Source organism: Microtus oregoni, unplaced genomic scaffold, assembly GCF_018167655.1.
Source record: "Microtus oregoni isolate MIOR12 unplaced genomic scaffold, Mior012 000062F_ref0000492, whole genome shotgun sequence".
Lineage (NCBI taxonomy): Eukaryota > Metazoa > Chordata > Mammalia > Rodentia > Cricetidae > Microtus > Microtus oregoni.
In genome coordinates, this window is record NW_024543872.1 from 1,308,304 (window position 1) to 1,321,315 (window position 13,012).

Consider the following 13,012-nt stretch of genomic DNA (forward strand, 5'->3'; position numbering starts at 1 on the left):
AGCCTCTGCCTCCACTGCAGCTTCTTAGAGCTGAAGCCGTTCAGGGACAAACTTCAGTTGTAAATTTGGAATCTAGGCGTAGGGGCTTGAGCCAACAGCAGTTTCTACCAGAAACGACTCAATTAAAAGATACTGACTGACAAGCTGCAAAGCCCGGAGAAACCTAGGCAGAGTGGCTGGAGGAGCGGGGGTGGGGGTGGGGCACTGCATGCTCTCTAGGAATCTGCAGGCGAGAGTGGTGGTGGATGCTGCCATGAATTATTCATTTCTGGGGGGGGGGGGGGGGATGAAGAAAACAGCAATCTCATGTAAATGACGAGGCTCCCAATCACAGGCCTGCTTACTCGCCCTTAGGAAGCCAGGAGGTTTATTAAGAGGAAGAGGTTGTGCTTAGAGACAGGGCCTCTAGAAAGGGAGGCTTTCTGCCCACCAGTGAGGTGTGCACGCTTCTGGGAGCCACATTCACTGTCTTCTTCGTCTGCTCCTCTGCCCTGGTGTGACTTTCCTAAGTGTGACTTCATGAATGATTGCCGCCATGTGAAGTTTATTGTTTGACTGAAGCACTGTTATCTTCCTGTGTGAAAGGCTGACCCATGGCGAATGCCAAACTGCTCAGGTATTTAGAATCTTTTACAAAACAACAATAACAACAAAATCTTTTACAAAGATCTGTTAATGCTTTACAAGGAAAAAAAAATATTGCGTTTTGAAGTGGATTTCTTTCTTTCTTTTTTCTGAGAATAGCGCATCAGAACCGAATCTAGCCGTGTTTTGGGTTAGCTCAAATGAATCAGCCCAATGGCTGGACTAATTCAGATTAATGGGGCAGAAATCAGTCATTAAAGAAGCCGAGAGGGAAAAAGCTGGTTTAATAGTCTTAACAGAATGACCGTAAACTTGGGTTTCTCCTCCTATTACTCCTCCATCTGCTTAAAGTGCATGAAAGCCCTAATAAACCCTCCTCTGCAAGTGGAGGCCCAGCGTCTGCTATAAAACCCTTGAAGGCCCCAGCAGGATGCAGATCATGGGCTGTATTGCTATTATTATTATTATTTTACTGCCATTGGCTTTCTCACAGCCAGGCCTTCACTTAAAGAGAAAGAAGTTATGGTTTCCAAGACATCAGATACGATGTCTATAAAATAAAGACATCAATAGTATCTGGCTGACTAACGCAGAGATTTAGCCTGTGTGGTGAACTGAGCTTCAGAGGCTCCTGGCAGTGATGATGTAAATTGACCACAGTGTGGGGTAACTGGTACCTCAGCAGAGCTTGGGGTGTTAGGCAGGATAACACTCTGGTCAGGCATGCATTCTACTTGGGGGCATTACGTAGTTTGGAGATGCAGGTGTGGAACTACCCTTGGACTTTTGCTATGAAACGCCTCAAATATCCCTTGATATAGGAATTGGTTCAGTTGATACAAAACCAAATGGACCTATTACTCATCCGGAAGCTTGAGTTTAATTTAAGGGGCGCGAATAAAAGGTGCATAGAACCTAATGTTTCTCATGACTGGAAATGGCCAAGCCTGTGCAAGATTCTATGTTCAATCTCCGGTACCGAAAGAGAGAACCAGAGATGGGCTGTGTGAGTCTGTGGATGAGACCTGGAGTTGGACTTATGACTTAGATTCAGTTACGTTCTTTCCAGAATTTAGCGAAAGTAATTGTTCGAATACTGTTATGCAGTAGCCGTTGCCAGTAGATATGATCCCACGTATCTATGCTTTCATTGATTCCAGAAGTATTTGGGAAAGACCCCCAACGTGTTCTACACCCCTTAAGCTCTAGAAGCACCTGCCACAGTAGATAATTGTCATTTATATCTCTGTACTAGGGCAAGGAAAGATTCTTCTGGTCTCTCCCCCTACACAGTAAAACCCAGTGAGAGCCTCACCTTGCTCAGAAAGCCTTGTAAACCTGAGCTACAGCCCCGGTTCTGTAGAGACCTTTTGAAAATCACTCAATCTGATGAACTGTGATGAGAAAATTGAAATGGAAAACTTCAAGAGACACCGGAACATGCTTAATCTCTTGTTGTGTGCATCGCAAAAGGAAACTTGTAAGGGATTTTTCCATCAATGACCCAAGAAAGCAAATCATCCCCCACCATGAGAATGTACAGCAACTTGAAACCCACCGCTAGGTTGATCTTCGATGAGTGATTGACAGATGGGTGTATTGCTAGATTAAGTATCAATAAATACTATCATGAAAAGTGCAGGGTGTATTGAGGGCATTTGTAAACAGCCCCAACCTAGTGGGATTGCCCAGAAAGGGAATAAGAACAATTCAGGACGGAGGTCTGTGATTGGAAGGAAGTTGTGCTTCCTGGAAAGGAGCGGAGGCTGGGGACTAGAGGGAACAGAGCAAAGCTATGGGAGTGGGTAGGCAGAAGCCTTAGAAGTTTGTTGTGTTCTGTCACAGGGAGGTGGACTTACAAACCCATGACAAGCTAGAGAGCAGTGCTGTTGACATTGCCATTTGACTTTTTTTTTTTTTTTTTTTTTCAATGGAAAGATAGAGCTTTCGGTCAGGACAGAAAATAGAATAGAGATATCCAAAGGCAGTGGTCTCTAACTGAGCACCTGAATGTCTATAACCAAGAAACAAGTATGCTAGGGACATTGAGGGTAGGGGCACCTCCGTCTCAGTCGAGGCCCTTGAAGTTCAGCCAGCTTGGAAAGGGAGGCTGCAGGCTTTCATCGAAGCTGCTTTTCCTAGAGCTAAATAGTTGTAGTTCTGTGTCTCAGAAACGGGAAATACTATTGTATTTCCCATCTATCTTTATGACTTTAATGGTGAGGCATTGCAAAGTGTGAGCTCACTCAAAAAAGTTGCAGGTAACAGGGTAGTTAACCTATTTTTTAATTGAAACAATAATTATATGATTTTTAAAAAAATATGAATTAAAAACCTTTCTTGTTTTCCCAATTATTGCTTCTGTTGGCTTTAGTCGGGGAAAAAAACAAGACACCAAAGACTGATCTCGGGGGAACTAGTTTGGTTCCATTTGAGGAAATATTTGTAAGAGGCTTTTCTGAGAAGTGACGTGATGTCATTCTGCAGTTCTCTGAAGTTATGAGTGAGAAGGGTCCACTTTCCTCTGGAGAAGGGCTTGGGACCCTGAAGGTGGAGGACTGTTAAATAGATATATATGCATGAAACGTTGAACATTGCCGATTGCTGTTCCTTAATTAAAGCAAAGGCTTGGGGGTCTCAAAGATCTCAACTTTAGATCACAATTAGTCTGTGGAAATATGATTGCCCTGGTTAGTTTTGGTTAAATTGGCACAGCTAGAGTCATTTGGAAAAAGGGGATCATCAATGAGAAAATGCCTCCTTAGGCTTGTGGGGAAGCCTGACTGACAAGGGAGGGCCCAACTCACTTGGGTCAGTGGTACCCCCCGGGCTCCTGCACCTGGGTTCTACAAGAATGCAGGTTGAGAAAGTCCACTTTCCTGCCTTGAGTTCTGGCCCTGACTTACCTATCATCTCTAACCTGTGAGCAAAACAAACCCTCTCCTAACCAAGTTGCTTTGGTCATGATGTTTTAACACAGCAAAAGAGACCTAACTAAGACAGTGATGTTTAATCTGTTGCTTGAGCAATGCTTCAGAACAATGAGAGAAATAACACCTATTTTTCTGACTTAGTATATTTAATGTATTGACATGTAAGAGATCATTTACTACTAGGAGTAAAGATCAACCCACTTGTGACAGTTGATTTTAACGTCAACTTGTTATCAATTATTATTGCCTCATCAGGGATCCTCAGCTAAGGAATTGTCCTGAGGGCTAAAGTGATGTGGGAAGGCTCACGCCAAATGTGGGCTGAACCTCCTACTCACAGCACAGATTTTAGAAGACAGGGCAGAAGGAAAAGTTTTGCCCTTTGTTGGCTTGGCCTTCCCTTTCATTGCTGAGTTAATTTATCCTGCTGCTGACCCTGAGGAAATAGCAGATGATCTCACTTTGGAGATGCAGGTCTCTTAGTCACAGCTGATGTTCCGGCCCCAGCTAGTTAGCATCCATCGCCCCTGTAAAGCAGAGCTTTCATTTCAGAGGTACCAGTCTCTTGTTAATCACAGCAACTTCTTCAGCTTTGCTTGACCAGCAACCACAGAGTCTCAATCCAATACTGCACAAACCGCCCCAATGGAATCGTTTTTTTTTTTTTTTTTTTCCCTCTGAAACTTCACAAACTGAGTCTCCATCGTCTGTGTTTCTCTCAACTAATATATGACAGAGACCAGTTTCCGATCTGGCCAGCCTAGCTCCTGAGCCTCCCCACCGTGTGTGTGTGTGTGTGTGTGTGTGTGTGTGTGTGTGTGTGTGAGAGAGAGAGAGAGAGAGAGAGAGAGAGAGAGAGAGAGAGAGAGAGATACCCTCTTCCCTTTGGCTCCATAGCAGATCTATCCATCCTAGTAGTCTGTAAGGAATCACAGGGTACCTTGGATGGCTAGAAGGCCTGGGAAAGCGGGTCAGTCTACAGAGTCCTTCTTTAGACCTCCCAGACTGAAGCCCTGGCCTACAGCTACTTAGATAGAATGAGACAGACTTTGGGCAAGGGAGACTGGCAGCCACATCCTGGGCTGTTCAGACACCCCCAGACTGGAAAACATCCTTTGGGGGGAAAAATGAGGACATGAAACTTCTTGCTACGGTACCTATCACTCTGCTAAGGACAGTGAAAACACAGTCTGTCATACTTGACATTTTAATTGGGAGAAAAGCTTACATAGATTGCAGCCGTAAGCGGTGTGTTTATACAAGTGCATAAAGAGGAGTAATCTGTCAAGTTGGAAAACTCCTAATGCGGCCTCAGTTCAGTAATTGAACAATCCAACATGAGCTCACACATTTACCTTGTTCCATGCCTCAATAATTTTTAGTAGAAATACTTTACCTAGAGGCATATGGTTATTAAAAAGGAGGCTCAGCTTGCTCAAAGTCTGGAATTACTAGCTCATGGCAACAAGCCTGCACTGGAGGAAAGACTGTCGGGGCTTTGTTTTCTCAACTCCGCTGCTTTCTTGCCATCTGATTTGCAGAATTTAATTGATGTGTTGTTGAGAAGATTTTTCATTTATTTACTTGTTTTTTTTTTTTTTAAAAAAAAACAACCAAGAAAATAGAATTTCACGTGGGTGAATGACCTCTCGTGTTAGCAGTATCCTGGAATTTCACTACTTAGTGGTGAGTACAGAGAATGATGTGAACATCAAAAGGAATGGACCATGAATTTACTTTATCATAAAAATTAATAATAACTTAGTTACAGGAACCACGGAGGTGTGAGGGAAGGGAAGCTCTGCTCCCTTCCATGATGCATGTGACTGTGGACAATTGAGAACTGTATCTAAATTCAGTTTACTCCGGAGTAGTACTGTACTGCATAGCTTCAGGTCGCATGAAACTGGGACATGAAAACATTTTGAAAATTACTTGAAAATAGCAACTTAAACATAGGAAGTGTTATTCAAGGGTTTATAGATTAAATACAAAATTAATTAATTAATACATGCAAAGGGAATGAGATGATGCCTGCAACTGTTCTGGCTTCAGTGGTGTGAATAGCCTGGATAAATGGATGGTTTCTTTGGACCCATTGACAGGGACAATTCTTCATATGTTTGCTGTGCAGGGGTTAACTCAGGTTCTCACCCTTGCTAAGCACACTGCGTCCACCAAAGCACATTCCCAGCCCTGTTTATTCTGTAAGGCATGATGGCTACATACAGATCTTACTGTTTTCACTCTTTATAGTCAAGCAAAGAACCCAAAAACTCTGTTCGTTTGGTAGAACAGTCTGAGGAGCTAATTCATAAAATCTATAGAAAACAATAACGTGGAAATTGTTCACGTTTCAAGCAAACAGGCATCTTGAGTAGTCTTATTTCCTTCCAAGTATACATTGCTAACCGGGCTGATTGCATCTCTTGGAAACTCTTCTGATCCCTGGGGTGCCAGGTCCCCTGAAAGGCTCTCTTAAGTAAAGAGGAAATACTTGATATTTTAAAATCTAGTAGATCTATACAGGGTGTGGAAATAACTAACCTAATTATTGGATTAAATGAAATATTCCGCTCCCTAGTGATTCAATACACTAGGGAGTTTCCAGCCTTCGGAGAAGAGTGAAAACTCATTTTAAATTGAATTACTTTGCCATTTCCATTCATATCCATTGGGTTGTTTAATTAAGTTCCTTCTTTAAAAAAATCACACACACCAATACCATCTGGTGACTAAGTCCGTTTCTTAACATTATCAGGTTAGAGGCAGAAGGTAAATGGTGGTGATAGACCTTCTGCCTGCTGCTCTTGAGCACGATCTTGCAGGCCGATGCCACACGTAGAGAAATTTCACAACTGTCTTCCTCTTAAGGGTTTTTGTTTTCTCAGAGCGGCACTTGGAGCTTCCTCCTAGTGACCAACACTTGGTGACAGATGATGTCCGCACATGTGTAGGCATGTTTGGATAGGCTTCTACTGGGGTGGACAGAGCTGGTTGACAAGCTTTGTAGAGAGTTTGCTCTTGGTGAATGTTGCCTCTTCTGAAGTTGTACCTCAGATGATGAACTTTGGACCTGAGGGAACTACTAATGAATTGTTTTTTTATAAGAGAATTATTTATTTTAATTTTATGTGTAAGAGTGTTTTTTTTTCCTGCATGTATGTATGGGCACCATATGTGTGCCTGCTGTTCAAGGAAGCCAATATAGAGGGAGGGTATCAGATGCCCTGGGACTGGAATTCGGATGATTGTGAGCCTCCATGAGGGTATGGGAATTAAACCAGGGTCCCCTGAAAGATCAGTGAGTAATTTTGCCCCCTGAGCCACCTCCCCAGCATCGAGTAACTGTTCGACATGCAACTCTTTTCAGCAGAGTTCCCAGACAAATATCAAAATGGGGACTTCAAACAAGTGTCGTTTGTTGACCAGGTTCCATTCTGTACCTCTTGGGTTGTGCTAACCCCCTCTAAAGAGACTTAGTGAGGGAGTAAAGTCATAACCTCAATCAGCAGTGGTTCTCAACCTTCTTAATGCCAAGACCCCTTAATCCAGCTCCTCATGTTGAGGTGACTCCTGCCCGTTACATTATTTCATTGCTGCTTTAGAACTGTATTTCTGCGACTGTTATGAACTGTAATGTGAGTATCTGATATGCAGGATAGTCTCAGGTGACCCTATGAAAGGGTCATTCAGTCCCCAAAGGGATTACCACCCACGGTTTAGAACTGCTGTCCTGTAGTGTTTGGGGGCAGCTAGACCCCCAAAGCCTGACGAAACCATGGAAGCCCAAGGACATTCACACCTAATCTAGTCCCCGTGGTCCGGTCTACTCTGCAGAGGTCCACAGGGCACATGTTAAGAAATAGCCTTAGTGATATATTTGAAAATACTCAGTCCATTGCTGTAAGCTTCCTATGCTAGCCTACTTCGGTTTCTTCTCATACCCTATTAGTGCAGCCCTGCACATCCGTGCAACCTCTGTGCTGTGCTTTGTCTGCCTTTGTCTTCATATATGTACCTCTCTGTGCATTTCAGTCTTGACTAACTCCTGACTAATCTTTCCAGGGCGCCCGCAACTGTAATAAACAGCTATATTTTCAAAGAGAGCTCTCGGGCAAAAACAGTGGAAAACTTAATCTTCTTTGGAATTTTAACAGCCATGCGAAGGAAGAGCCTGCTGGCACTCTTGTCCCATCTCGGCCCCCGATTCTCTTTGAGTCACTAAGTCACCAGAACTCTGTGGAAGAGTAGCTGCTTCCACTGCTCAGCTGTGACCCTAAACGGAGCTGTAGCATCCTGACGGTTCCACACAGTGCCTTGGTGCTGTGATGGGATTCTGGACTGGGTGTGGCACTCTGTTGAGGCTCTCATGGTACCATGATTTTCTCCCAAGGCTCCAGACAGTGCCATGTACTCTGCCGGGGCTTTGGACAGGTTCAAGGGGGCTCTCTGGACTGTGCTGCCATGCTGGGCTAGGATGCCCGGGTTAAACTCTAGCCAAAGCCTTGTGCTGTCCTGGGGCTGTGGAGGGACGGGGGTTCTCCATGTTAAAGGAAGGCTGTGGCCTACACAGCACCCCTTTAACTGTAGCCTCACGCAGTTTTTGGCAGAAGGAATCACATGTTTTATTATCTCTAGAAAACTCACTGATTCTGGAAGTGGGAATATAGGATTAAAGGATTGAATGTAGAAGACTCAGGGCCTTTTCTGTTTGCCATTTACTTTAATTTCGTGACTTGATGTCTATCCAGCTCCAGAGAGCAGACGTACGAGGAGATTGCCACAAGGTCACTTGTTTGCTATTTTTAATAAACACAAATAACTCCCTTTTCCCCTCAGCTCCACATTCCTTGGCTCATTAAATCAATTTCAGGTTCTTAATTTTTTTTTTTTTTGGCAAGTTGAAGTGAAATTTTCAAACTATGCACTCCCCTGGGAAATGCTGACTCGAATCCTGCGTATCAGGTCCAAATCAGTTTCTGTCAAACAGCCTAACACCTCACATTATTATGAAATGAGAGATTGGTAATAGGAGGCTGAACTCTGGACTTCTCTAAGAAAGGCTGCGTTCAGTGCCAAGCCCCGTGGTCCAGCTGCATTTGTTTGTGCCCTAACTTTGTTTTTTTCCACTCATAGTAGAACTACAAAAAAAAAAAAAAAGTCAAAAGTATTTCTGCCAGGAACACATGAATGGAGCTTGCTTGCACTGTTACTGTGGAATGAACTTGGACTTGGAGCAAAGTCAGGCAGGCTTCAGGGCAAAGGCGTGTGCTAAAATACCAGTGTACCCAGATCCTCAACACTAAGACACTCCAGAGGCTGAGCCCGGAATAAACTGGGCAGTCTGCTACAGAGTTTCTTGCTCAGAAGCAGAGGCCATTGGAGACACACCAGCATGTTTCCACTGAACATCAGTTAGATAACGGGTCAGGAAATGAAGTAGAATTTGATGTATTAACTAGGAAGCAGCAAAGGAAACCAGGCATGTATTTTATGTGTTATTATTTCCCTAATATCCTCAATTATGTGGCTCTCCCATCAGAGGATCTGATCTGTTTGCCTGTGATGTTGGTGTCCCCGTTGGTTTTGGATGCTGGGTAACAGACCCAGGCCATCAGGAATAATGTGTTGTTTTTGTTTTTTGTTTTTTGTTTCTCTTTGTCCCCAGGCCTGTCCCAGGCTCTCTATCATCTCTGCTCCATCTCCACAACAGACAGAGGCAGCCCATGCCGGCCTCCATGCCTGGGACCCTGCCCAACCCCACCATGCCAGGATCTTCTGCCGTCTTGATGCCCGTAAGCATTTTTGAGTGGGGGGAGCTTAGAGTGATTCCCCGTTAGTACTGAGAGAGAAAAGTAGATGCTGAGATCTGAGCTTCCGGGGAAGAAGGCAGTGGCCTCTGAGTGCGTTGGAGCTGTGGGTCAAATTGCACATTGTAGTCAGGTGCCCACCCATAGGCCTCTCTGGTCTTTGGGAACTTTTCTGCGAAGCAGGGTCTATTCCACCTGTTGGGGGCAAGTAAGCCCACCACACGCAAGGAATTTAATTTGTTCAGAAAGATATTGTTTTATAGTCATAGTCAGCCCTCGACCTCCATACTCACAATTCAGCTGACTTTGAACTGAAAATATTGTTTAAAAATGCATATTTTCTGAACACCTACAGATTTTTCTGCTTGTTCTTATTCCTCAAACATGGTTTAGCAACTTTTTACAGAGCATTGCTATTATATTAGGTAGTACAATATAATATAGAATAAATGAGAAGGATATGCAGATTATATGCAAATCATGTACAAGGGACTTAAACAGTCAGTTTTGGGTACCAAGGCAGAGGCTGGTATTCTAGTGCTAATTTCCAAGGATACCAAGGGTTCTGTGTCCTCATCATGAATCATATACAGAAGCATGCAAGGGATAGTGAAGGTTCTAGACAGAACCCAGGGCACTGATGAAATGATCACATGTGCTAGCTGGTAATCTGTATTCATGCACATCACGTTCTATAAATGGCAGCAGTTTGCAGGTGCTTGTTACATGCACTTTGTCAGCACACGAAACGGCCCTGCAAGGAGGTCTATAGTGGTCCCCGTCTTTTGAAAGAAGGAAATTAGGTCAGTGACTTGTTCATCCGAGAAGCAGAGATCTGGATTCTGAACTCAGGAATCCTGGCTCCAAAGTCTGCTCTTTCAACTACCAAGTGATGGGTGCATTCTCTTTTCCTTCCCAGCACATCACTGAGGGACATACTTGTAAACTGGTTGTCACAGATGAGAAAGTGGGGACTCCCAGGGTTCTGCCTCATGGCTAAGGGTATACATCTGGTGGGTGATAGTCAAGATCTAAATCTAAGAGTCTGACTCCTGACTTGTTGTTGATTTTTATTTGAAATAGGGTCTCACTGTGCAGCTCAGGCTGGCCTTGAGCTCTCATCTCGACTCTTGGTGCTGGGTCACAAGGCATGTGCATTACCCCTGACCTCAAGAGTTTCCACACTCAGCATGTTCTATGCATGTTCTATATACTGCTTCCCTTCTGCTTGGGGAGATGGAGGGGAGCAGAAGAAGACTTGCTTTCTTCTAGGGCTCTCTCTTTCCACCTGCCTCACTGTTCCTCACATTAAGCTTTAATGAACAGGACCACAGGAACTCTTGAAAGCCCTAGAAGCAGTCTGACAACCCAGTTAGCAACCCTCCCACAACACACTGAGCATGACCCTTTGTAGCATCTTAGGGTGTCGTCAACCGGATTGTGCCACTTTGTGCTCATGGTAACCCCAAGGGGATTCGGTCCCTGCAATTTCTGAAAAGTTCACTTTTGGGTGAAGAGCTAGAGGGTAAGCAGTTGAAGGCTTAAGGTCGAAATCAACACCGTGTGTGAGTGAAGATTGTGAGTGGAACCCAGATCTCAGTTCACATCAAACTGCTCAGATTATCTCCTATTGAGCCATTGGCTCTGTTAGTGGGGTAGGCTGAGGAACAGAAAAGATCGTGTGAACTGAGTTCAGACAAATTAATGCTTGGTGGTCCAGGCTGGAAGCCCATCATACACTCTAGCTAGAGGATAGATGGAGGGTCAGGTTATTTCCCCTGTACTGGTTGACCAAGAAGAACAGCACTATTAATACAGAAATTCCTGCTTTCGTTCAGTTCAAATTTCATGGAGACTTTGACCACAGGCTGTCCTCACTCCGCTGCTACGTCCCACTTGCCCAAAGTAATTTTCTTCTCAATATTTCCACACAATACTTAGAAAAATGCCACTTTAGAGATCCTTTGTTTCTATGTAGTTAAGCTGTCATTTCCAGGATGAGATGGGAGCTGAAAACCCTGAAAACCTAACACCCCTCTTTCTACTTTACCCTATACCCACTTGACCCACAGCTAATGCTTTAGGATAGAAAGAAGCAGAAGATTCAGGTGAATGGTCAAGAACCAATGTAAACAAAAAGTCAGGACCATGGCCCCAACAGAAGTTCCTAAACCATAGTCCATGGCGGAATACAGCTGTCCTGGCGGCAGGTGTCATGCAGAGCAGTGATGAACAGTAAGGGTGGGAGGGTCATCTTGCCCCTCAGGACAATAGTAGGCAATGTCTGGAGAGAGTGTTGGTGTCCCAACAGGAATGGAGAGCCAAGTATGGTCGGTGTTTAATGGAGAGGAGCTAAGGATACTGTCAAGTGTCTCACAATATACCGAACACTCCCACAACACAGAAGCGTTTGACTCAAAGTATCAATAGTGCTGTGCTTCGGGAATGCTGAAGTCATTTATGAAAATCGAAGTAAAACATCAAAGAAATATTCCCAGAATCCCCAGACCCTTGAAATCCAGGTTCTTCTTCCTTAGTCATGTTAGCAGCTCCTGTGCTGTGACTCTGTCTTCTGGACTGTCAGTCAAGGGTGCTCCTTCCCTGAGAGTCCCTGCCTTGGGAGATCTTGAGGACCCAGGCATCCAAATTGAAATTAGGTGAAGGTGAGATTTTTAATTGTTTCACAATGGCATGCTTCCAGGCCACGCCCTTCGCAAAAGCTAGATCCAAAGTACATGACCAATCTGTCTGCCTGTCTGTCTGTCTATCTATCTATCTATCTATCTATCTACTTATTTATCTATTTATCTATCTATTATCTATCTATTCATTCTTTCATTCATGCTGCACACTTCCTGTGCGCCAGAAACTGCTAGATGCTAAGGCTCCACCAGGGAGTACAAAGCAGGTGCTGCCTTCAAGGACTTCCCAAGTAGTGATTTCTTATTATCTTGAAAGTCAAATGGCTCCACAATTTAGGGAAATGGGCACCCATTTATCACTATAAGAGCTTCCTAACCTGTGGATACTCCAGGTCTTGCTTTCCAGAGTGAAAAGAGAGGGAATCCTTCATATGGGTGCTTTTGTGCAACTGGAGATGGGAACCCAGGCCTCGTCATGTTTAGGGGGCTCTCTACCACTGAGCAACACCCTAACCCTTGCTTAGCCATTTAGTTACAGTGGTAAAACGCTGTGGGGCATTCAGCAAGGCCGTTCTGTTCCTGTCAGCTCTTTAAAGTCAGGCTGTGGTGCAGGCAGGCCACTGGCCCAGCAAAGCTCCAGGTGCTTGCTGTCAGGTGATGCTTGCTCACACTCTACCTGGTGATAGTCAGCAAGATGGAGAACCCAGGCTTTCCTTTTAACAGATGCAGAAGACAGCCTGGTCAGAGCCAGCGTTTTGTGTAACAAAGCAGTAACAATCAGACAACTACTTTAAAAAAAAATGAGCAGGATTGTTGACTTCTTGCCAGGAAGCTGCAAGCGGGCTGCTCTCACCCCTGTGTAGATGGAATATTTCATCCTTCTAGAATTGGAAGGCAAAGCTCACCTGGGCTTTGATTTCCCTCCCTAAAAGATCCTCATTGGAATAAAGGGCCTAAGGCAGCTCCATTCCTCTGATTGCTTGGCCTCTGGGGGCAAAAGGTCTAAGTGAAGGTGCATTTCCTGAATTCTCCACAACTT

At 44.3% G+C, this 13,012-nt stretch overlaps 1 protein-coding gene across 2 annotated transcripts in view; it reads left to right on the plus strand.

The window, feature by feature from the left end:
* The window catches only part of Creb5 (cAMP responsive element binding protein 5), a 309,727-nt gene that overhangs the window by 208,673 nt on the left and 88,042 nt on the right, over positions 1-13,012 (plus strand). For both annotated transcript variants that reach the window (XM_041640283.1, XM_041640282.1), the window contains one exon: positions 9,190-9,316. In XM_041640283.1, coding sequence (XP_041496217.1) covers positions 9,190-9,316 — 127 coding nt within the window. The remainder of the gene's footprint in view (positions 1-9,189; positions 9,317-13,012) is intronic.